This window comes from Martes martes, assembly GCF_963455335.1.
Source record: "Martes martes genome assembly, chromosome: 7".
Lineage (NCBI taxonomy): Eukaryota > Metazoa > Chordata > Mammalia > Carnivora > Mustelidae > Martes > Martes martes.
In genome coordinates, this window is record NC_137894.1 from 55,043,012 (window position 1) to 55,067,597 (window position 24,586).

Below are 24,586 nucleotides of genomic sequence, written 5' to 3' on the forward strand. Positions count from 1 at the left end.
ACTTAGAAAATTTGGGCTAGAAATATTTGGGAGTCATCAGAATATAGATAGCTTTTAAAGCCATGTGAGTGACTGAGATCATCCAGAAAAAGGTGAAAACGGAATTAGGCTAGGAACTGGCTATAGAGACTAAGAGTGACCAGAACAAAAAGAGAAAAACTAGGAGAATGTGGCATCACAGATGCTGATGGAAGCATTTTAAGGAGGAGTGTTTATAATGAACAAATAAGGGCTAAGACGTGTTGGTTGGGTTTGGTAAAAGGAGATCATGCATGATCTTTGTCAGAGCTGTATCCATTTAGAGGTGGAAGGAGAAGCCAGGCTCCAGGTACACGAGGCATCTGAGACATGAAGAAGTGCTGACAATCAACATGGATAACACTCAAATTTTTGGTTTTGAAGCAAAGAAGAGAAGTAACTAGAGGAATAACTAGAGTGGAGGGAAGAAATGTTCAGAATGGGAGAGATGGTACATGTTTCAATATGATGTGAAAGAGACAGTAAAGAGAAAGAGGAGGAAGCTATTGGAGAGGGTGAGTGATTGCTGCTAATGGGATCCAGAGAACAGGAAGGGGGTGAGCGATTTGTGGGAGGAAGTATTCTTCTCCCAGTTACAGGAAGCAACAATGTGCCTGGGTGCCAGTAAGTTAGTAGGGGTGGTGCTCAGAGGCAGAGGAATTTCCAGTGTGATGGCTTCCATTTTCTTTGTAAAGAAACAAACCATCCTCTCAAAAGTGAGGGGAACGGTGAAGGGACTGAATTTAGAGGAAAGTAGAGAAGAAATGCAATAGCCATTATGGAGAATGGGTAGATAATTTTTCTAGAGAAATATAAGATTGCCTGGCCATACTGAAGATTGAATAAAATGATTTCTGCAATTTTTATGTTTAAATATTCTATGATAATATCCAGATTAACTCATAATCAACATCATGGCAATCCCAGGCCTTATACGCCTATTCTACAAAGAACCTCTACATACTGGATACCTGCACTCATAACTTTAAATTTATGGAGTAGCTTACAAAAAGCTCTTTTGCTAAAGCCCCAGTCTCTCATTTCTGAAGTTTTCTTTCTTTTACCCCCATAAATTTAATTTCATTATTTACCTACACATTCTTTTCAGAAGCAAAATTTAATCTGATGATAGGGAATAGATATGAACATAGATATAATGTTGGCCATAGCACAAATTGCTGTGAGAAAAGTCCTGTCAGAGTAGCATAAAAAGCAACCATGTCCATTAGATTGACTTGAACAAGTGACACTAAATTATCTAGAAATCAAATATAATTTGTCACAATTATATGCTCATTTCATTTTTATTTTTACTATTTATCTCAGATATATTAGATGCTTACTGATATTTAGTGAAAAAGGGATGAACATTTCAGGGATTTCTAAGCATTTGGTACATATTGATAAACCATAAAATAATCAAGTACAAATAACCGAAAGAAAATCCAAAACCATAAGGTTAGTAAAGAAGGTAACTGCCAGCACATTGCAGTAATTGTATTAATGTCTAGAGACAATGTTGATAAATTTTTTTTTAAAGATTTTATTTATTTGACAGACAGAGATCACAAATAGGCAGAGAGGCAGGCAGAGAGAGGAGGAAGCAGGCTCCCCTGCTGAGCAGAGAGCCTGATGCGGGGCTCTATCCCACGACCTTGGGATCATGACCTGAACTGAAGGCAGAGGCTTTAACCCACTGAGCCACCCAGGCGCCCCGACAATGTTGATAAATTAAGAGAGGGGGAAGGGAACATGATAACTTACTAGAGGAGTTCAGTTCTTTCATAAAAGCAGGGTAATTTTCATTTTTTCCATTATAATTATGAAATAAAATACTCTCATCATTATACTCCTTTAGTTGTCACTGGCATGTGAAAGCACTTGCCCCAAATGCTCATAAAATATAATAATAACAGTTAATAGAAAAAAATGAAAATAACTAAATCCTTCTTTAAAGCTTAGAACACATTTAGGATTTGACAATGACATGGGTCAAATGATTGTTATTTGAAACCTTAAAATAATTTTTTTGCTACTCTGCAAGTTAATTTCCTAATTGGTAAAAGAGAACAGGTTAGATTAGATCATCTCTGAAGGAAGTTTCTACTCACATTTCTGATTGAAAAGCATCTAATCACAGATACTATCAGTTACTTTAGGAGTATAGTACTTCTTATATAGCATACAATGTCCATGTTAATTAAAGAAACCTGACAGGACAGTTTCATTTTAGGTATAGCTTACTTCTTTATTCAGACCAAGAAACTGATAATGATTTTCATAATTAATTTCAGATATTTTCATATCCATTAGAAGTTGAATTTTTTTCACAAAACTATATCATGAATGTTATCAGAATTTTTCCAAAATAAAATTAATTTTATAATCATCATATCATGGCCTTATTTTTTTTCTTCCTCTAGATGCCTATATTTTGAGAAATAGTATAAATTCTTACCTCTAAGAGATAAGGTTCCATTTGATCCAGGGTTTTTCCAAGATGCTTATCTGGATCTAAACCTGCCAAGACAGATTAAATTTTTCTTTTAAGATAATTATCAGATTGGAAGACACATTTCCCTCTTCCCTTTGCCTCTCCTTGCTTAGGAAACCAGTATATGTATATTTCAAATTCCTTTAATCCTGAAATAAAATGTATTTGGCTAGTATTTACTTTCCTATTCCCCTTGGAATAGGGGATTTTCTTGCTCCTGAAAAATAAGTCCCATGCCAAATCATTTCATTGCACTGTATCAACTTCCAGATGCATTGTTTTAATTCATTTTTGAGCAATTTTAATTTGGATGGAAAAACAGGTATCATTTCAAAGATAGGACATTTATGTCCTTGTATTTTAATTATTATGGCTATTTTATTCATGGACAATAGTGAGAATTTTCTTATGTATTCCTGTTTTATCTAAACTTTAAAATTCTAACTTAGAGAATAATAGTAGAAAATAGAAGAGCGATAGACCCTTATGCCTATATATAATTAATTCACTTCATAAAAGGACATATATATGGGCACAAATAATTGTATTATCAAATTAAATGATGTTTCATTTCAATGACCATTTGCATGATAATATGTTCTAAGCAAAGATAGAAACAACTCTGAAAAATCATTATTGTACCAACAGCATGTGTATAATCTTAGATAAAGATGTTCAACTATATAGTAGAGTTGATGTAGGTGATAAGGTATAGGCAGACAAGTATGGGCAATAAACTCTTCCCACATACCAAAACTAACTTGCCAGGGAAGAAAAAGTCACATGCCACAAATCTGCTATGAAATGAAAGAATTCATCTTAGATATTCCATGCATAATATATTTAGATATTTACATACGTAATGCGTGTATTGACTTAGCCTCATTTAAATGAATTGTTTTTATCTTTTACCAGTTTAAATTATTTAGCTATTAATTACACAAACTGATCAATAATCTTCTGCTTCTAGTTGGATACTTTTTTTGGTAACATGTTATTTCTTATATCACATATGAGAAGAAGGGAAGTCAGGCCAAGATCGAAAACTCTTCTGCCACTGAGTATTTTTAGGTGAAACTCAAAGCAAACAACTCAGACCAATAGCACTAGACAGACTTTTTGTGTCACCTCCCTTCACAGCAATCTTATTCTCATGGTGTATTCACTAAAATTAAAATTTCAAGGAGATGGGTGAACATTTAGATGAACCAATCACTGACTCTGTCTAGTTCCTCTACTTTCATCACAATTTAGCAATTCCGTATTTAGAATAAGTAAGTAAATGAAATTCTTTGAAAGAAACACCCATGTAATCACCACCCAGATTTAACAAGCATTAACATTGTGCCATATTTTCTCTACAACATTTTTTTAAAAGAAATAAACACTACCAACACAACAGAACGTCACAGTATATCTATCTACTCTTAATCTACATCCCCTACACTTCTACATGGTAAGTACTCTTTTGAAGTTGGTGAGTTACTAATTATGCTTTTATAATTTTACTACAAATGTATGTATCCAAACACTACTTAATACTGTTCACATATATATATATATTTTTTTAAAGATTTATTTATTTATTTATTTATCAGAGAGAGAGAGAGAGGAGCGAGAGTGAGCACAAGCAGACAGAGTGGCAGGCAGAGGGAGAAGCAGGCTCCCTGCTGAGCAAGGAGCCCGATGTGGGACTCGATCCCAGGACGCTGGGATCATGACCTGAGCCGAAGGCAGCTGCTTAACCAACTGAGCCACCCAGGCGTCCCTACTGTTCACATATATTAAATGTTTATGTGAATGATATAATCTTTAACTTGATTTTTTCAATTCACATTGTTAATGAGATTTACTTATATTGATTGCTGTGGCTCTGGTCCATTCATTTTTATTACTGTATTCTATTCCTTTATATGGATATACCAGAATTTAATTCTACATTTTCCAGTAGATAGGTATTTAGGCACTGGGTTGTTTCTAATTTCTGTTTTGCCAAAAGTACTTTGTACACTGCAGTAAATATGGTTTTATGTGAAATTACCATGATAGAAGAAAATATACACATATAATTGTATGTATTATTGCAATATATGCACGTGCGCGTGCATGCACGTGTGCGTGTGTGTATAGTATTCAAGTCTATTAGATATTGCCAAATTGCTCTCCAAAGCAGTATTACCAATTTGTACTTCTACTATTAGGACACAGAATTCCTATTTCACATAATGCAAAAATAATTTAGTGGTGTCAGAATTTAAAAATCTTTGCTAATCTGATAAGTAAATAAATACATAAATAAAATTGTTTTAGACACTTATTTTAATTGTCATTTTCTGATTATTATTAAAAGTAAGCACCATACCCAATACAGATGGCTTCCTAGGTGAATTCTACTAAGTATTTAAGGAAGAGTTTAGAAGAGGAAGGAAAACTTCCAAATTCATTCTACAAGGCCCACATTACCCTGATATTGAAAATCAGATAATTAAACTACAGAAAAAGAAAACTACAGGCCAATATCTCTGATGAGCATAGATAACAATCCACAGTAAGATATTAGCAAACTGAATCCAATAATACATTTAAAAGAAAAAATCATTCACCATGATCATGTGGGATTTATTCCAGGGACACAAGGGAGGGTGGTTTAGTATTTGCAAACAATCAACATGAAACACCAAATTAGCAAAAGAAAGAATAACAGCTGTATGATCATGTCAATAGATGCAGAAAAGCACTTGCCAAAGTACAATCTTCGTTCATGATAAAAACTCAACAAAGCAGGTTTAGATATGGTTTCACTTACTTGTGGAGCATAAGGAATAACATGGAGGACAATGGGAGAAGGAAAGAAGTGAGTTGGGGGAAATTGGAGGGGGAGACAAACCATGAGAGACTGTGAACACTGAGAAACAAACTGAGGGTTTTGGAGGGGAGGAAGGTGGGGGGTTCGGTGAGCCTGGTGGTGGGTATTATGGAGGGCACATATTGCATGGAGCACTGGGTGTGGTGCATAAACAATGAATCTTGGAACACTGAAACAAAAATACATTTTAAATAGTTATTGTGTCAAAAAAAAAAAAAAGGAACATAGCTCAACATAATAAAGGCCATATATGAAAAACCCAGCTAACTTCATTCTAAACAATGAAAACAAAGCTTTTCCCCCAACAAGAACAGGAACAAGACAAGGATGTCCACTCTCTTCCCTTTTATTCAATGCAGTACTAGAATTCCTACAGCAATCAGGCAAGAAAAAGAAGTAAAAGACATCCAAATTGGTAAAGAACTAAGTAAAACTTTCATTATTTGCAGATGACATGATAGTATTAAATATAGAAAACTCTACAGATTCTACCAAAAAAACATGCTAAAACTGATGTATAGATTTAATAAAGTTGCAAGATACAAAATTAATACACAAATAATCTGCTGCCTTCCTATACACTAATAATGAAATAGTAGAAAGAAAAATTAGGAAAATAATCCCATTAAAATAGCACCAAAAAGAACAAAATACCTATGAATAAACTTAACAAAGGAAGTGAAAGACCTATACTTCAAAAGCTATAAATCGATAATGAATGAAATTGAACATGACACAAATGGAATGATATTCCATAATCATTGATTGGAAGAACCAATACTGTTAAAATGTTCATACTACCTGAAGCAATCTACAGATTTAATGCAATCCCTATCAAAATACCAGTAACATTTTCCATGGAACTAGAACAAATAATCCTAAAATTGTATGGAACAAAAGACCCCAGATAGTCAAAGCAATCTTGAGAAAGAAGAACAAAGCTGGAGGTATCACAATTACGGATTTAAAGATATACTACAAAACTTCAGTGATAAAAACAGTATGGTACTGGTACAAAATAGGGTTATATAGATCTATGGAACACAGATCTATAGTTACACAGATCAATGCACAGAAATAAACCCACACATTTATGGTCAATTAATCTATGACAAAGGAGGGAAGAATAAAGAATATGCAATGGAGAAAAGAAAGTCTCCAACAAATGGTGTTGGGAAAACCAGACAGCTACATGCAAAACAATGAAACTGGGCCACTTTCTTATACCATAACAAAAATAAAATGGATTAGACCTAAATGTGAGGCCTAAATTTATAAAGCTCCTAGAAGAAAACATAGGTAGCAATTTCTTTGACATCAGGCATAGAAACATTTTTCTAGATATGTCTCCTAAGGCAAGGGAAACAAAAGCAAAATCCAACTACTGGGATTATACCAAAATAAAAGTTATTTGCATGGTGAAGGAAACTATCAACAAAACAAAAAGGCAACTACTGAATATTTGCAAATGATATATCTAGTAAGGGGTTAATATCCAAAATATATAATTTTCACAACTCAACACCAAAAACCCCCACAAATAATATGATTTAAAAATCAGTGAGAACCCGAATGGATTTTTTTTTCCAAAGACATACATATGGCCAACAGACACATGAAAAAAAGCTCAATATCACTCATCATCAGGGAAATACAAATTAAACCCACAATGAGGTATCAGTTTACACCTGTTGGAATAACTAAAATAAAAAACACAGGAATATAAGTATTTGTGAGCATGTGGAGACAAAGGAACCCTTGTGCATTGTTGGTGGGACAGCAAACTGGTACAGCCAATGTGGAAAACAATATGGAAGTTCCTGAAAAATTTATGCTTTATGTATTTGAGAGCTATATTATTATGTGCATATATACTTGCAATTTCTAAAGCCTTCTGATAAGATTATTATTCCTTTTATCAACAAGTAATGACCTATTCATCTCCATATATCTTCATACATGATTTTTATATTATATTCTATTTACCAACATTACAACACCATCTTTATTTTGTTAACATTTTACTGGCATATATTTTTTCCATAATTTATTCTTGAATTTTCTGTGTGTGTGTGTGTGTATGTGTGTGTGTGTGTTTCATATGCCATTTATCAACTACATATAACTGGGTTTTTAAAACTTTTATCCTGTCTTATAAATACAACTCTAAAGAATGGAGTTTAACCATTTTACATTTTTAACATTTTATTCTATCATCTTATTATAGATTTCCTCTTTTACTAAGCTTTATACATATTTGTTCCTTTGGTATTTCAGAAAATACCTTGTCTTTTCTCTGCTGATTAGGAAGCTATAGACTGAATTTCTACTGTTTTAGTAATCACTTGTAATTTTTAAAATTCATTCAAAGCCTACATACATTTAAAGCCTAAATGTATTATCTAAAAGTTATGAATCTTAGAATATAAATTTAACAATTTGTTTAGCACGCTTTTGACTAAGAGAAGTTAGCATGTTTTCACTAGATACTAAATAAGCCCCACCATTTCAGTTGCTGCTACCGTGTTAACTTTTAGTTGCATCATTTTGTGAAGAAAAATTAAGCCCACCAACATATTTTACAATGCCTACTTTCCCAATTGTTTCTCATTCATTTCTCCTGGAAGTCAATCTATTTCTAACTGAAATCCATTCTTTATTATTTTTTTTGGTGCTATTTTTTTTAAATTTATTTTCAGTGCAGTATTCGTTGTTTTTGCACCACACCCAGTGCTCCACGCAATACGTGCCCTCCTTAATACCCACCACATGGCTCCCCCAACCTCCCAAGCCCCGCCCCTTCAAAACCCTCAGGTTGTTTTTCAGAGTCCATAGTCTCTCATGGTTCACCTCCCTTTCCAATTTCCCTCAACTCCCTTCTCTTCTCCATCTCCCCATATCCTCCGTGTTATTCCTCATGCTCCACAAGTAAGTGAAATCATATGATAATTGACTCTCTCTGCTTGACTTATTTCACTCAGCATAATCTCTTCCAGTCCTGTCCATGTTGCAACAAAAGTTGGGTATTCATCCTTTCTGATGGAGGCATAATACTCCATAGTGTATATGGACCACATCTTCCTTATCCACTCGTCTGTTGAAGGGCATCTTGGGTCTTTCCACAGTTGGGCAACCGTGGCCATTGCTGCTATAAACATTGGGGTAAAGATGGACCTTCTTTTCACTACATCTGTATCTTTGGGGTAAATACCCAGTAGTGCAATTGCAGGGTCATAGGGAAGCTGTATTTTTAATTTCTTGAGGAATCTCCACACTGTTCTCCGAAGTGGCTGCACCAACTTGCATTCCCACCAACAGTGTAAGAGGGTTCCCCTTTCTCCACAACCTCTCCAACACACGTTGTTTCCTGTCTTGCTAATTTTGGCCATTCTAACAGGTGTAAGGTGGTATCTCAATGTGGTTTTAATTTGAATCTCCCTAATGGCTAGTGATGAAGAACATTTTTTCATGTGTCTGATAGCCATTTGTATGTCTTCATTGGAGAAGTGTCTATTCATATCTTCTGCCCATTTTTTGATATGATTATCTGTTTTGTGTGTGTTGAGTTTGAGAAGTTCTTTATAGATCCTGGATATCAACCTTTTGTCTGTATTGTCATTTGCAAATATCTTCTCCCATTCCGTGGGTTGCCTCTGTTTTTTTACTGAAGATCTGTGAGTGGTAAAGTCTCAGGTTTTAGATGGCTGATAATATTCTATTTCACTCTCATCATTGTATAATAGTTTAGTTGTAATATACTACTTCAGAAATTAGTCGTTCTTAGTAAGATTTATACTGTCAGTCTAATAGTGATTCCCATATGATAATTTTTTTCTGTGCTAAATTGTAGTTTTCAATGTACTTGTGACATTTCATAATTTTAATACGTGTGTGGTTGTATATTTACTTTTTAAATATTGTACAGCACCTAATACACACTTTCAATTCCAAAACTTACATTTTTCTTCAAGTCTAGAAAATTTTCAGTCATTATATTTGTAAATACTGTTTTTCTGCCTTTTCTTCTATTTTTTTTCCTGAATCATCTATTACACAAATATTGTGACTTCCAAACTATTCTGCATATATTTAAATTGCTCTTAAGATTTTTTTTTATGTTGCCTTTTGGGTCAATTATTTTTTTCCTGGTTCATTCATTCTCTTTGACTTGGCTCACCTAGAGTTTATTCTGCCCACTGAGATTTTTGTTTTTTAAGCAACTATATGTTTCATTTCCAATAATTCTAATTCGTTACTTTTCATGTCACCTTGTTGCTGTTTCACTGTGATTTCTTTTTCTTGTTTCTTTTTAAAATTTTAAAAAAGATTTTATTTATTTATTTGAGAGAGAGAGAACACAAGCAGGGGGAGCAGCAGACAGAGGAGAAGTAAGCAGAGGGAGAAGCAGGGTCCCTGCTGTCGCTGTCCATGAAGGACAATGTTCTTTATTTTTCTAATTGATTGCTCTTCCTTTAATGCATGTTTTATTTTTCTTTTATCTCTTTGAGCTTCTCCCTCATATGGGGCACTTTCAGTCTCTGTTTTCCCCCAGGATTATAATCTCCCAACTGCTTTTGCTTCCTTCCTAACCCTTCGTATTAGAGCCCCCTGGTTCAGTCCTGCTTACTATTTTGTGTCTCCTCATTACTACTTCACAGAGAGGTTTGTAATGTTTTCTAGGACAGCTATGTCTTTCATACTTTGTCTTCATATATTCATATAAAGCATGAAGGTGCAAAGCCAGGATGAATGGAAGTCACTTTTTATCTTTCCTTCCAATTCCTTCTTACATATCGGTCAAACAACATAACCTATCTCACTCAGCATTTGGGTACACATCATTAAAATCAAAGTCACTTGATTGAATCTAATAATTTATGTTTTGTTTCTTTATAAGGATCTGGGAATAAATAAATGCCTGTCTAAAAGTCATGAAGGAAATTTAAGAGCATATGGTTTTACACAGGTAAGACTGGGAGATCAAACTAATGATCTTCCCATTTTTCTTGTAGTAGTCTTTTAATTCATTAGAGAATCAAGTCTCAGTTCTGAACTCTTATCATATAGAAATAGCTGTTGCATCTCATTTTAGTGATTGCTGCATTCCATGATATAGATAAAGTAATTTGGTTTACTTTTAGATAAAAGTCAGTAAAACATGTAAACATAAGCCACACGGGCACAATTTTTTCCACATGAAACTGTGATTATCACACAGACAAACTATGTTAAAAATTAGTTGATTATTGCAAGATTTTTCTGTATTCATAAAAATATTTTAAATTTATTTATTCCTGGGCTAAGCAGTGAACATTCTGTGGCACTAAAAATATTAATTTAAATTTAAAACTTAAAGAAGATTTTCAAATATTTTCCTGAAACACATTGTAGACCATTTCATTACAGTAGGAAATTATTATAAAGCTATAAAATAGCTAAAATAAAAGAACTACATTTCCTTTCTCTCAGTGTTAATAATGAAATAAGCTGCACTTATACATAAGTCTTTATAGTATGGCAATGGGGTCTGTGTCATGTTTAGTGAGTGTGGTAGGTGCTGCTATATTTCACGGTCTGATGCTTTAGACATTTCACACAGGGAATACGACCAATCAGTAATATTTCACATACACAAAGCAGTAGATGATTTCACTGGACATATAAAACCAAGAGAATGGCAGGACCTGAGAAATAAACAATTCTGATACATTGTAAATTTATTGGAGGTTGTATCTGGTGATTTTGGTAAGCTTCTTTGGCATGAACAATGATTTAAAAGTTCTTATCTCATGATCTGATATTATTTGAATAGATTATAATTCTTTTCTGGAAAGTGTCTATGTTTTATAATAAAACTGTTTGTCTAGATTTAATATAATAGTCTACATATTCTCTTGAATGGATCTTTCTACTTCAAATCAAGACTGTATATGATACACACTTGTGTCATGCTAACATATTCCACTGTACTTGATTATGACTACTTGCGTTCTTTTCTCCTGATGCTTTGCTGGGTACTCTGAGTGCAACCTGTCTTTGCTTCCATTTTTCTGTTCATTAGAAAGTGACAAATCACTGGGGACCTCATCATCACTGCCCACATGAAATTTCAGACTTTTTACAAAATGCATTCTTGGATAAGATCCAGAGATCACTAGGAATTCAAGCTACTCTCTTTGAGAAATCCAAGGCCTAAAACCACCCTGATCTCAGAGATCTCTTTTAATCAGTTGACCCTATTGCATGTGGGACGATATTAGTCAGGATATGGTAGGAAGATTATTCATCCTATCCCAGAATACACTCAGATATGGAACTTTACTTAAGAAATCTTTACTGCCTAGAACACTTATGATTCCATAAATATTAAATTACATGCAAATGAAAACTCTTTGTAACTTATTTTTATAAATATAATGAAAGATTGAATATTTAATTTTCTTACACTTCCACATATTTTTTCACAAGCTTCCTCATTTAGAAACATTCTAGCATTGTATGTACAGTCTTTATGATATTTAATTTCTCTAAATGGAAAAAGATTATTATTTAAAAAGTTAAAACAAGAATCTGAGAAACAAATCACTTTAACATGAAAAAACTGTTAGCTCATCTATAATTATGAAGCTCAAGGATATCGGTCCTTTATCTCATGTATTTTTGGTTCGGGTATTTTTTTTAAAAGATTTATTTATTTTACAGAGAGAGAAAACACAAGCAGGAGGGCCAGAGGGAGAGAGAATCTCAAGCACACTCTCTGCTTGAAGCCCCATGGGGGCTTGATCTCAGGACCCTGAGATCACAACCCAAGTCAAAACCAACAGATGTTCAACCGAAAGTACTACCCAGGCGCCCAGGTTTGAGTTTTTAAAAAAAAAAAAAATTTAATTTATTTATTTGACAGAGAGAGAGAGAGGGAGAGGGAGAGAGAGCACAAGCAGGAGGAGCATCAGAGGGAGAAGGCTCCCTGTTAAGCAGGGAAGCCCAATGCAGGGCTTGATCCCAGGACCCCAGAAAAATGACCTGAGCCGAAGGCAGACTCTTAACCAACTGAGCCACCCAGGCATCCCGGTTTGGGTTTTTTTAACTAGATGATACGCATGGAGAATTCTGATATTCTTGAAGGTCTCTCCTAACTGAGTCCTTCATAACTCAAAATGGAAGGCTGGGATCAGATTAGTATCAAAAAATATTTTTTATCATTGGACTTATTTTTTAACATTTTTGCTTTCAGTGCTTTAAAGAGAAACAGTTTAAATAACGAAGTCAATGTTTGAGTTAAAATTTAACACAAAGGTTAGAGAACATTAATAACTTCTCAGTTTAATTTCTTGTTTTACCTATAAGAATCCACTTATATTCCTAAGTACAACCAAGGATGCTAATATACCAATATATTTGTATTATATTCTATTACACAGTCATTTAATGTATGTATGTATGTATGTGTGTATGTAATGTCCACACCCAACATGGGGCTTGAACTCACAACCCTAGGATCAAGAGCTGCATGTTTTACTGACTGAGCCAGCCAGGCACCCCACATATGGAGTCATTTTAAAGTATAAGAATATATAACAATACCTCAGTAATTTTTAAAGCTATCTTATACATTCATTCTATTTTCAATTTTTAAGCAATAGCGATTTAACTGGTATATGTAGTCAGTCCAAAAGGCATATAATCTTCTCTTTCTTTAAATAAACCCTACTATCTAGACCCAATACAATTTCAGTACAATCTGAAAATTTCTCTCCTAATCTTTGTAATGTCATCATTCCATTTTATTTTATGTAAAATTGCATTAAGTTAAAACCCTTTGAGGGGCTGTGAAAAGCCTATGAAAAAGCCACAATGGTTCATGGGTTTTTTCAATGAAATTCAACTTTATCTAAAAGCTTCAATTTATCGCAGTCCTTAAAAAAGATGTTTCTTTTTTAGATTCATTCAATTTAGATATCTCTTTCCTTGTGCAGCCTGGGTCATGAGTGGACATAAACTGTGCTTCCCCAAAACCGTACAGTCTGTTTAATTTACCTCCTGAATCAGTGACTGATAGAATGCGGGTCTCAGTATATCTATCTCCCCTCTGAAAACCTTTTTAATGATTGAGAAGGTTATATTATTAATATTAATATACATATCAATATCAAGAAATATCAATATTAATAAAGATGATTACAATCCATAAAATTCAGAATGCCGTTAGTTTAGAGTAAATTTTAACAAATACATAAATAAGTTACTCAAAAGTTACTAACAAATTTTTCTCCAAAGTGCAGAAAAAAAATTTACTGTAAATCCTGACACCTAACGATTTAATCATGTCTTGTAGACATTCCTTGATGGAAGCTGGGTGGATGAATAAACCTACAACAAGACCTAGGCACTGGATAACTCCATGCAGAATTAAGAAATTAATTAGGAGGAAGAACCATAATTTGCAGAGCTGACATCTATTTTACTTTACCTTCATGTATCAATGGGAAGCAATTACAATTCAATTAAAATATTCAATTTTATTACTTTACTGACTGACCTTGAAGTTAATGCCTGTTTTATTTAATTGCATCATCTATGAATAAATGTTAACCCTACAATGTTATGCCCCATTATTTTCAATGCATTTTTCAACTTCTTAACTGAATTATATCAGTCAATTTATTATCTACTGTCATGAAAGCAAGTGGAGGTTTATTTCTTCATGACAGCCCAATATATGATATGAGAGAAACATCACAAAATGTTTGATAATGCTATTTTTAAGAGAGTCAAGTAAAATGAATTGTGTTCTCATCTCAACTTTTGTAGCCTAGACTTTTACTGTAAAATCAGTAGGTGGTATTAGAAGAGGGATAATCACTTGGAGAAGCAATTTCTAGTTTGCCTATAATTCTTGATAAATTCAGTACAGACAGGAATGGAGCAACCTATTGTATCTTCAAAAGCTAAGCGCGTGCATGCGTGCGCACACCCCCCCCCCCCACCTAATTATCTCTTCCTATTTCTACCAGATTGATCAACCACCAGAATAAGTAGATCCCATTTAAAAAACTTTAATAGTTTTGTTGGTAAATACAACTTCTTTTTTTGTTGTTGTTGTTCCTAGACTCCAGGTGAGCACACCATTACTCTATATTGAGCATTTTTAGAAATAAAATGACTAAACTTATGTTAAAATGAACAGATAAGAAAGCCTGATTATCCAAAGTAAAGATAAACTCACATATTCTGAAAGTTCAATATTTGGGGAAGGATATCATTTCACTTTCCAAATTTTTCCATTTCTGCAATTATACCACTAAATGCTTAACCTTAGAGATTGTATTGGAACTCATCTCAACATAGCTTCTTTTTGAAATCTATTAATTGTTATTTTATTTCAATGTAAGTAACATAAAGGAGACTTATATACTTTATAGATTCACCTTTAAGATCTATGACATCATGAGTGACCAATAAATCATATTAAGTATAATTATTATACAGTTAATGATAATCAATACTTGCTATTAATCCCAAATCGTCCTTTCTTCTACCTTTAAAATATTATAGAGTTAACACGTAAAAAATGAATCAAAAGTAAAAAGTATGAGTTTCAAATGGAGATTTCTTTTTAAAAGGGGGATCTGAAGTTATTTATTTCAGAAATAGCTTCCTAATTTTTCATAGTAGTATTTAACATGGTAAATACTGGAAACTGGAAGTTCAGTATGAGTAGGGAGTGTTTGAAGTAGTAAAAGTTGAGGTTAAAAAAGCAGACAAAAGCCAGATCCTAAAGGGGCTTGTGTTTCATCCTAAAGAATTTATACTTGAATATCGGGCCACAGAGAAGACAGAGAAAGGCTAAGCAGAGGATGACATAATCCAATTTGACTTTCTAGCTGCAGTCTAATTCCTTGGCAGGAAACAAGACTGAAGGCAAGAAGGCACATAAAGGGGCTGTTGCAATAGTGAGAGAGAATGTAACTGACAAGGCAATTAGCATGAAAGGAAAAGAACAGATTTGAGAGCAATATATAATAGGTAGGATATATAGTACTTGCTGATGAACTAGGTATGGGAAATACAGGAAAGAGAAAAGGCAAGGATGATTTTCAGGTTTCTGACTTTGGTTAAATTTAAAGATGATGGTAACATTTACTTCACAGAAGAAGGTTTGGGAAGGACAATAAAGACGGAATCAATTTAGACATGTATTTGAGGTTCCAGAGAATCACCAAGAAGAAATATCTAATTTGCTATCAGATATAAGGGGTTAAAGTTCAGTACAGACATCTGGGCTAGAGATACTAATGTAGGAATAGAAGCTATGAGATAAAAATACTCAAGGAGGATATGCAAAGAGAGAAGAGAAAATAGGGAAAAGAGCTTTGAGGAATATAAAATTTTAATTGACACTGTAGTCAGAGAGTGGTCCAAAATGCAAATCTGATCTGGTCATTTTCATATAAAATCTTTCAGCCATATTCTGGGCAAGTTGGTTATGCCAGCACTGGCTTCTGATTCTTCTCCTCTCTTCCTGTGATGTTTAATTTTATGTGTCAACTTGAATGGGTCATGAGGTCCCCAGATTAAACATTGTTTCTGGGTGTATCTGTGAGGTGTTTCTGGATGAGACTGGTATTTGAATATGCGGTCTCAGTGAAGTAGACTGTCCTCCCAGTGTAGGTGAGCCTCAACCAATCCATTAAGGGACTGGATAGAAAAAAGCACAGAGAAAGGAGGAATCTACTCCCCTTTTCCTGCCTTAGTGCTTAAACTGGTACATAATTACATCTTTTCCTGCCTTTGGGCTTGGATTCACATCATCGGCTCCCCTTGTTCTCAGGTCTTTCAACTTGGACTAAATTATAGCACTAGTTTATCTTGGGTCTCCAACTTGTAGGCAGCAAATTGTGGGACTTCTCAGCTTCCATAACATGGAAGTCAATTCTTCATAATACACCTCCTTTTACAACCTACTGGTTCTTTCTCTGAGGAACCCTGACTAATACATGGCCTAATACATTTCTTCATTCCAAACTCCACAAAGGAAAAAAAAAAAATCACTGAGTAATGGTAGAAGACATCAGGATTGAAACTACCCAGAACTTGAACTAAATTCTGCTTGAGTGAAGATGGAATCAAATTCAAAGGAAAGTCTGTCCTAGACTTTTCCAGTGAAAGAATAACTTGTTAGAAAAACAAGCAAAGGGGACTCTGGAGAAAATAGTAGCTCATATTTCAGATCTTGCATTTTGAGATGCAACTCATGTGGTTCTTAATGTAAGTTTATACTGACTGGACCTATATACATTTATACAAATTTGAGACATCAAACAATACAACAGTACCTACCTGAAAGAGAATTTACCAGAGGACAAGCCCTACAAACTTTATAACATATCCTTGCTCCAAGCAATTTTAATAGATAAATATTGGGCCCTTAACTGATATAGGATAGTCTCACTTTCCAACCATGACAAATACAGAATAATACTGGTTTTAATGTACAAAACACAAATATCTGCTTGAGCAGTGGAGTTATTAAATAGTCTAAAAACTGAATAGATGAATAGAAAAAGATATGTAAACTTACCTTCCAGGGGGAGTTTTCAGTTAACTCTTACATATTATCATGTAAGTTGTTTTAGTGTAAGCTGCCTGACACAGATATAAATGTTACTACAGAGCTCTAACTTTTTAATAGCTGCATTAAATAAGATCTTATTTTTTGTAAATATTGCATTCTGTATATTTTTGATTTTTATAGAATGGAGAGAATTGGCACTACTGGTTGAGCTGAAGGTAGAAGGATAGGCTTTAGAAATATAACATAGTACATATTTCTTACAAGGCAATATAGTATATATATTAATACACATAGTAGCTATGGGATGGACAGGATCTTAATTATTAAAAAATTCAAAGAACATCTGCATACCAGCACCAAATAGTAATAGACATAACTTATTTTTAGAACACTGTGCCCTACCTAGAGGGAAAAAAAATGTTAGCAATAAAATGAACAAAATCAGCATTTATTTCCTCTGCTATTACAATCTGCTACTCCCCTTCACAGACTGAGCAAAGGCGTTCTATTCAGAGATGGGTGGCTGTGGGACTAATAGTATCTGTATTTGAATCGTAAGGAAATATATCACATATACTTAGAATTTGATATTTAAACCTTCATTTATTTCCCCCTCAACTTAAAATAATAGGTAATTTACAATACATTTGGGAAATGTTAAAAGTCTCAACTTTCGATGTTTCAATACTTAAGTTAGAGGTTTAAAATTTCTGTGTTAAAGTATTTCGTATAGGGGTGCCTGGGTGGCTCAGTCATTAAGCATCTGCCTTTAGCTCAGGTCATGATCCCATGGTCCTGGGATCAAGCCCTGCATTGGGCCCTGCTCAGGGGAAGCCTCCTCCCGCCCTACTCCCCCTGCTTGTGTTCCCTCTTTCTGTCAAATAAATAAAGTCTTAAAAAAAAAGTATTTTGTATAAAGAAATATATTTCTAATAGCAATTAAACTATACTTGAATGCACATTAAATAACCTTTTTTTAACAAAATAATTATTTGAACAAAGTTCAGGTAAAAAATGATACGTTAACCATAGAATATGAATGAATAATGCAAATTGCTTCTAACCTTTACTGTTCAGCATTATTTCCTAGAAAGGCTATTACAATGAGTGGTTTTAATCATGTCCATTATCATCCAAATGAATGACAGAAGAGCACAATGTGTAGGAGCAATAATTAATATGCCTTAGTTTGGCCGATTTGGGCAGTTACAAAAGAGGAAATAGATTAATATGACATACAGGAATTACCACAGTTAAGTATGTGTAGAAGTGGAACTCAGGAACTAGGAAGGTTGCACAATTAAAGCTCATGTTCTAATTAGTATGGGCATCTCTAAATGTTAACCCAAAGGGGTAGACTTTAAGAAGTATATATTAAAAACCTGAGGGGGAAAAGAGAGAGAGAAAAAAAAAAGGCTAGCAAATCTCTAGGAGGCAAGTAAAGGACTTAAAAATTATACAGGTTGCTTGGAAGACAGATAAGGACACTGGCTATGAGAGATGTACGCACTATACCATTATCTGAAAGGTCAAAAGAGAAATCTGTGGATAGTTAAAAAAAAAAAAAAACAGGGAAACAAACTAGAAATAAGTTCACACAGACATTTACAAACACACTGAAAGTATTTAGAACATTTTTTAACACAACATTTTTTTTCTGAAATACTAAAAATATATTGTCAAAGAAAGGGAGAATCTGAAAAATAAAAAGACAAAAGGTAACATTAGGACAAGACAGCCAACATGAATGGCTGGACCAAGTGGTGACTTTCTCCCCATCAATGACGACTTCCAGTGAAGGCAGCAAATAAGAGGAAGAGAAGCAGCAGAGAAGTTTAATTCAGTTTTACTTGGCATTGACCTTGTCTGTACAGGATACTAGGCAAACGACTATTCCAAGGGCACTTTCTGAGAAAACCAGTGGGGCAGTAACAGAGAGCAATCTCCTAGGAGGAAATAATAGAGCAACTTGAGAAATTCCACAGCAATAAATCACCATGACCAGATGGTATTCAACTGAGAGTTTCTGAAGTAAATAAAGTGTGAAATGGCTGAGCTACAGATGAGGATATGCAATGTATCTGGAAAACCAGAAACTGTTTTCAGATATTGCGACTTTGCTAATACGGTTGCTTTTCTGTAGGAAAGAAAAAAACAATCAAATTAAGATTTATAGAATTACAGACCAGTGGCTCTCTTGGTGATAATGGAGAAACTGATAGAGTCTAATTAAGAATAGCTTCCTTCAACATCAGGATAAGGTTAACCTGCTAAGGTCAAATCACCCACTGAGTCTATAAAGAGAACACTGTTTTTCTCCATCCTATTAAACTTATCTGGAAATGTCAATAAAATACTAGATAGAAGTAAACCAGTAAATGTAATTTATTTGGGAATTACATGAAGCTTTTAACAAGGTCACATGAGACTACTGGGGAAAATAAATAAGCACAGTCTTTGGGAGGAGAGGCCACAAGAGAAACTTCCGTCATTAATTGTAAAACTTGCTAAGTATCGAAAACAAAGTTTCAGGGACAATTTCTCTTTTCTTTCCTAACACTAAGTTACCTCTTCCAAAAGTACAGATCACCTTCAAACAAACAAACAAACAAGCAAACAAAAGAATTTCACTATAGACAAGATGCAGAGTAACAGAGTAGGGAAGAAAGTTATGCTCTGAAATCAAGAAGAAAACAAGAGACCAAAAGACAATGGCAATATAAGCATGTAACAAAACTTTTACCTATCCACTAGAATATGAATACCATAACTGGGCTTAAGTTTCTCACCACCGTGCTCTCTGTAAGCATCAGAGTTTAATAAAAACTAACACGTAGTAAAGTAATGAGATGGACTTTTCCATATTCAAATGAGGGCTGTCACCCTCAAAGTGGTGGTCTTCACACACTATTTGCTTATTCCAATAGTACTATATATTTGTTATTAAATCATTTCTAAAATTTCCTCTACAGAACTGCCTTCAGAGGCAGTGGCATATCCCAACGGGGACAGAGCTTCATCCTTCAGCAGCGAAGCCAGAAGCCATTAGGGAAGGATAGCCTTTTCCCCAAAAAGCAACCTTTGTTAGCCCAATTCTACAGCCTCTGATTACCATCTCTGTTACACAGAGCAGAGGGGAGCCGTATTATATGGGAAAAGGCAAGGGCCATGCAGTAGAGGCTTGAAGAAATCACACAAAGGCCTGGGGAAACCTCCTATGCCATTATTTGAGAGCTCTCCAAATGTCAGAAAGTTCTCATACCAAACCAAGACATGTTTCACCATATGACTTCCACTTACTCTTAGAATTTTCCTCTAAAGCCATGAAAAGTACCAGCAGCCTTTCAAATATTGTGGGTTGCTACAAATCCCCATTCTCCTTGGCCCAATAACCTGCTACCTTCACTTCAGGCTAAATATATAGTTCCTTTAAATAGTTCTCCTATGGCCCCATTGCTTGTCCTTTCATTGTTCTGGTCACTTCCCACTCACTGAACTATAGCTGCCTCTGTGTCCTATTTTAATGCAATCTTTCCCTCTGTTTAAAAAAGCAATTTCTGTTCATTTTAGGAAATATAAAAAGCATTAGCAAAAAATTTAAGCTTTTCACATTAACATTATCCGGTGACATCTTCTGTTAATCCACTGTTGTTTTTATTTTCAGTGTTCTTTTTTAATAAATACCTTTTGCATATATCTGAGATCCAATTATTTATCCTGCCTTTTTCTTAAATTGCTGTAGTTGTAAACTTTTTAAATGAAGGTGTTATAACGAGACAGAATGTTCCACATTAACTCTGTTAATGCCACCCCTCAGAGCTCTTTAGCTGCTTTGGCAGCCACGATGTACCAATGACACATATGTGATGTCACACAACCTCAAAGGCTTTTCTCTCAAGTGCTCATGTTAAGCGATAACTCACCCATCCAGTATCGTGGAGTTGGTTTTAGGGAATAACATTCAGAACTCTTTATATTTACACTTATTACACTTTATCTGGTCAGAGTTAGTCCCAACTCCCAGCCAATGAATATGAATCAGTATTCTGAATGCATCATTCAAAGTATTAGTGATTCCAAGAATCTCTGTGTCATCTACATATTTTATGAGTATGCCACTCAAGTGCTCATTCAAATAATTGTTTAAAGGAAGAAATGTGTAGGATAAAGAAAGAGTGATACAGCCCTTCCTGCATGTGATAATGACTTATTATCAACCTCATATTAGTTTTATTTAACTAAATATGAATTAACTATTACATCTTTGTTTTTATCTTACATTACTTACATACATGCATTCTACATATAAAATCTGGTATTTTTGAAAAACTAAGTGAATTAAATCAAATTTTAAATATCAACAGAATTCAATATTGAAAGGATCTGTGTAACGAAAAAAATCTATCCCAAATATGAGTAATACTTTGCTAATGCTGTTTAATTTTAACTGTATATTGGTGGTGTGTTTATGAGTTAGGAGTGGTAAAAATCAAAACAGGGACTGAACAGGAGCTAGATCCTAGGAGATCATGGACATAAGAGCTAAAACTAGTCTGTGGGGGGAGAAGTGGGATGGGGAGATTAATTTGCTAATGTGGATCTGTACTTTGAAACAAGGCTAAACTTGTTAGTATGTAAAGACTGAATTAAAAAAGAAATAATCAAAATATGATATCTATCTGTTCAAATATATGTTAAGTGAACCTTGAACTTTTCCAGGGAAAGTACATAGAAAAAGTGGAAAAAGATGAAAGCAATCTGAAGTCATGCTAATGCTAATTAAATAGGGACACAGATATAATAATTGCATACTATCAGCTGCATTCACTTCTGACTGGAGTCTATTATTTGGTAATGCATTCATTACTGTTTGGTTTATAAAGTACTACAGTTATTTACCTAAAAGATAAATAGATAACCTGTACTTTAACTTTTTTGCTACTTGATATGTTAAACAACCTTCATACTTAAAAAAAAAAAAATGCAATTATCAAAGCACAGCTGAATGGCCCCAGAGCACACAGGCTCCATTAAATTTGCTTACATCTAATTACTCCTGCCTGAGGCAGGTGAGAAATTTACTCTTATAAGATCTTTCTTTATCTGGTAGCCAAAAAATAAAATGAAATAAAATCAGTGATTTTCAATCTAATTACTATCTAAAACTATTTGTAGCACTTGCTCTTTCAGACCCTATAAAGCTGGGCTTTGTGCAATAATCATTATAATTATGTTTTTAACTGCTTAATACAAACATTTCCTCTTAGAAAAATTAGTGTAAATCATCATCAATGTCAACTATGAATTCATTTCCTATATCTTTCAAATTAAACATTTTAGGGTCATTTAAAAACACTGTTATTTAGAAACTGTGGTACTGTTCCAGTTTCCCAAAACGTATAAATTTATCTGATCTTAAATATCTTTTAAAAACCAAATCAAAATGTGAGATTAACAAGTACAACATAAGAAGCCAAAAAAACTCCAAGATTCAATCAACCATAATTCAGACACTGACTTCTCTGGACCTATTAAAAACAGAAAAATGTATCTCCTAGCTCCATTTCCATTGAAAAATCACAGGCTTTAATTGTCTTGTCTGTATTCCATCTCTTGCATGGGAAACTTCTAGTGGTTTTTTATAGGTGAAGATAGAAAGAGAGGTGTATTGAATTTATGTTGCAGTACACTTATACAGCAACCGCGTTTCTTTTTTGCCAAACAGGAAAGTGAAACAGCAAATGAGATGTATGAGAAAGCTCACCCACCAAGTATATTTATTCACATATGTCACTGCATATCAAAAGTCACTCACTATTACCCCTGGACCTACTTGGCAGTAATAATAATGGGTGTAACATGTTAAGCTGTTCAAAAAAAGTCTCATTTTAGTAATAAATGTTTAGTAGGACAGATGCTAAAACATTTGTTTTATTGGTAAGAAAATGGGAGCTGTGAAAATGGAGGTCCTGAGTCTAAGTGGATTCTCTAGGACTGCAAAACTAAGACATGATAAAATCAGGCACTGAAATGACATATTTTGATTCTGAGTCCAGTACTCTTTCTTAAAGATCAAGTTAAACTATAATAAAATAAAAAAAGGTACCCCTTAAATTATAGTGCATAGACAGCAATGCACCACAGTCTGTAACAGTTCATATTAACATGGCATACCTTCTTAGAACAATTTTGTTATAAGAATTAGAGAAATAAACACCCCAAACAATGGAATATAATGAGGGTGACCATTTTGATATTAGGCATACACTGAAAAGTCTAAGAGATAGCACAACAGATTATTATAATAGGCAGAGAGTAGCCCTCAATCTTGGCTGCCCCTTAGAACCAACTGCTCGGCAAACTTTTAACAAATATCAATACCTGTGCCTTGCCCCCAAACCACCAAATTAGACTATCTGGGTGTGGGGCCTACACATAAGTATTTTTTCAAAGTCTCCCCAGAGGATTCTAATGTGCAGCCATGGTTAAGAATGACTGATATAATATTACACAGGTGGATGAACAAAATATGGACAAGGCTCTTCCAGTTAAATATAAGGGAAAGAAGTACATGAAAGAATATAAGAAAAAGCCCCTACATGTTTGAAATGAGGAAGAATGGGAAATATCTTACAGAAGAATAGATTGCTGATTTATACTCCTGAAAGAGATACAATCTTCTAGATACAGTGTTTGCTGCAGTTGAGTTTCTTACCATCATTCACTATCCTCTTGGATGGTTTTCCAGACTCATATATATATAACAAGAGCTCTCAGACTTATGCAAAGTCCTACCAGAAATTAGCCCAAAGAGTACAACTAGGAAGAGAGATAAGGTGCCTGACCGTAGGGGAGGAAGTGAGAGGAGTTGCTTAATCAAACTGAAAGCATTTCCTGCATCCCAGGGGGGAGGAAATAGGAGCACCGATAAAAAGTACAGAATTACTGCCAAAGCAATCCCGAGTAAGAACAAAGCTGGAGGTACCACAATCCCAGATTTCAAGATATACTACAAAGTTGTAGTAAACAAAACAGTACATTATACTGGCACAAAATAGACACATAGATCAATGGAATAGAATACAGAGCCTAGAAGTAAACTCACACTTTTACAGTACATTAATCTATGACAAAGAAGGCAAGAATATATAATGAGGAAAAGACAATCTCTTTAACAAATGGTGTTAGGAAAACTGGACGATGACATGTAAAAGAATGAAACTGGACCACTTTCTTACACCATATACAAAAATAAAGTTGAAATGGATTAAAAGATCTAAATGTGAGACCTGAAATCATAAAACTTCTAGAAGACAACATAGGCATGACATGACATGAGCTGTAGAAACATCTTTTCTCTGACATGAGCTGTAGAAACATCTTTCTAGCTTTGTCTCCTCTGGAAAGGGAAACAAAAGCAAAATTAAACTACACCAAAATAAAAAGCTTTTGCACAGTGAAGGAAACCATCAACAAAACTAAAAAGGAACCTACTGAATGGGAGAAGATACTTGCAAATGATACATCCAATATGGGGTTAATTTCCAAAATACATAAAAAACATACAACTCAACACTCAAAAAAACCCCAAACCGCTTGATTAAAAAATGGGCAGAGGACCTGAACAGACATA

The 24,586-nt window shown here is 34.2% G+C and overlaps 1 protein-coding gene across 5 annotated transcripts in view; it reads right to left on the minus strand.

Moving 5' to 3' along the window:
• DPH6 (diphthamine biosynthesis 6) overlaps nt 1-24,586 on the minus strand; it is a 180,024-nt gene that overhangs the window by 38,049 nt on the left and 117,389 nt on the right. For all 5 annotated transcript variants that reach the window (XM_080809912.1, XM_080809913.1, XM_080809911.1 and 2 more), the window contains exon 6: nt 2,477-2,538. In XM_080809912.1, the coding sequence (XP_080666038.1) occupies nt 2,477-2,538 (62 nt within the window). The remainder of the gene's footprint in view (nt 1-2,476; nt 2,539-24,586) is intronic.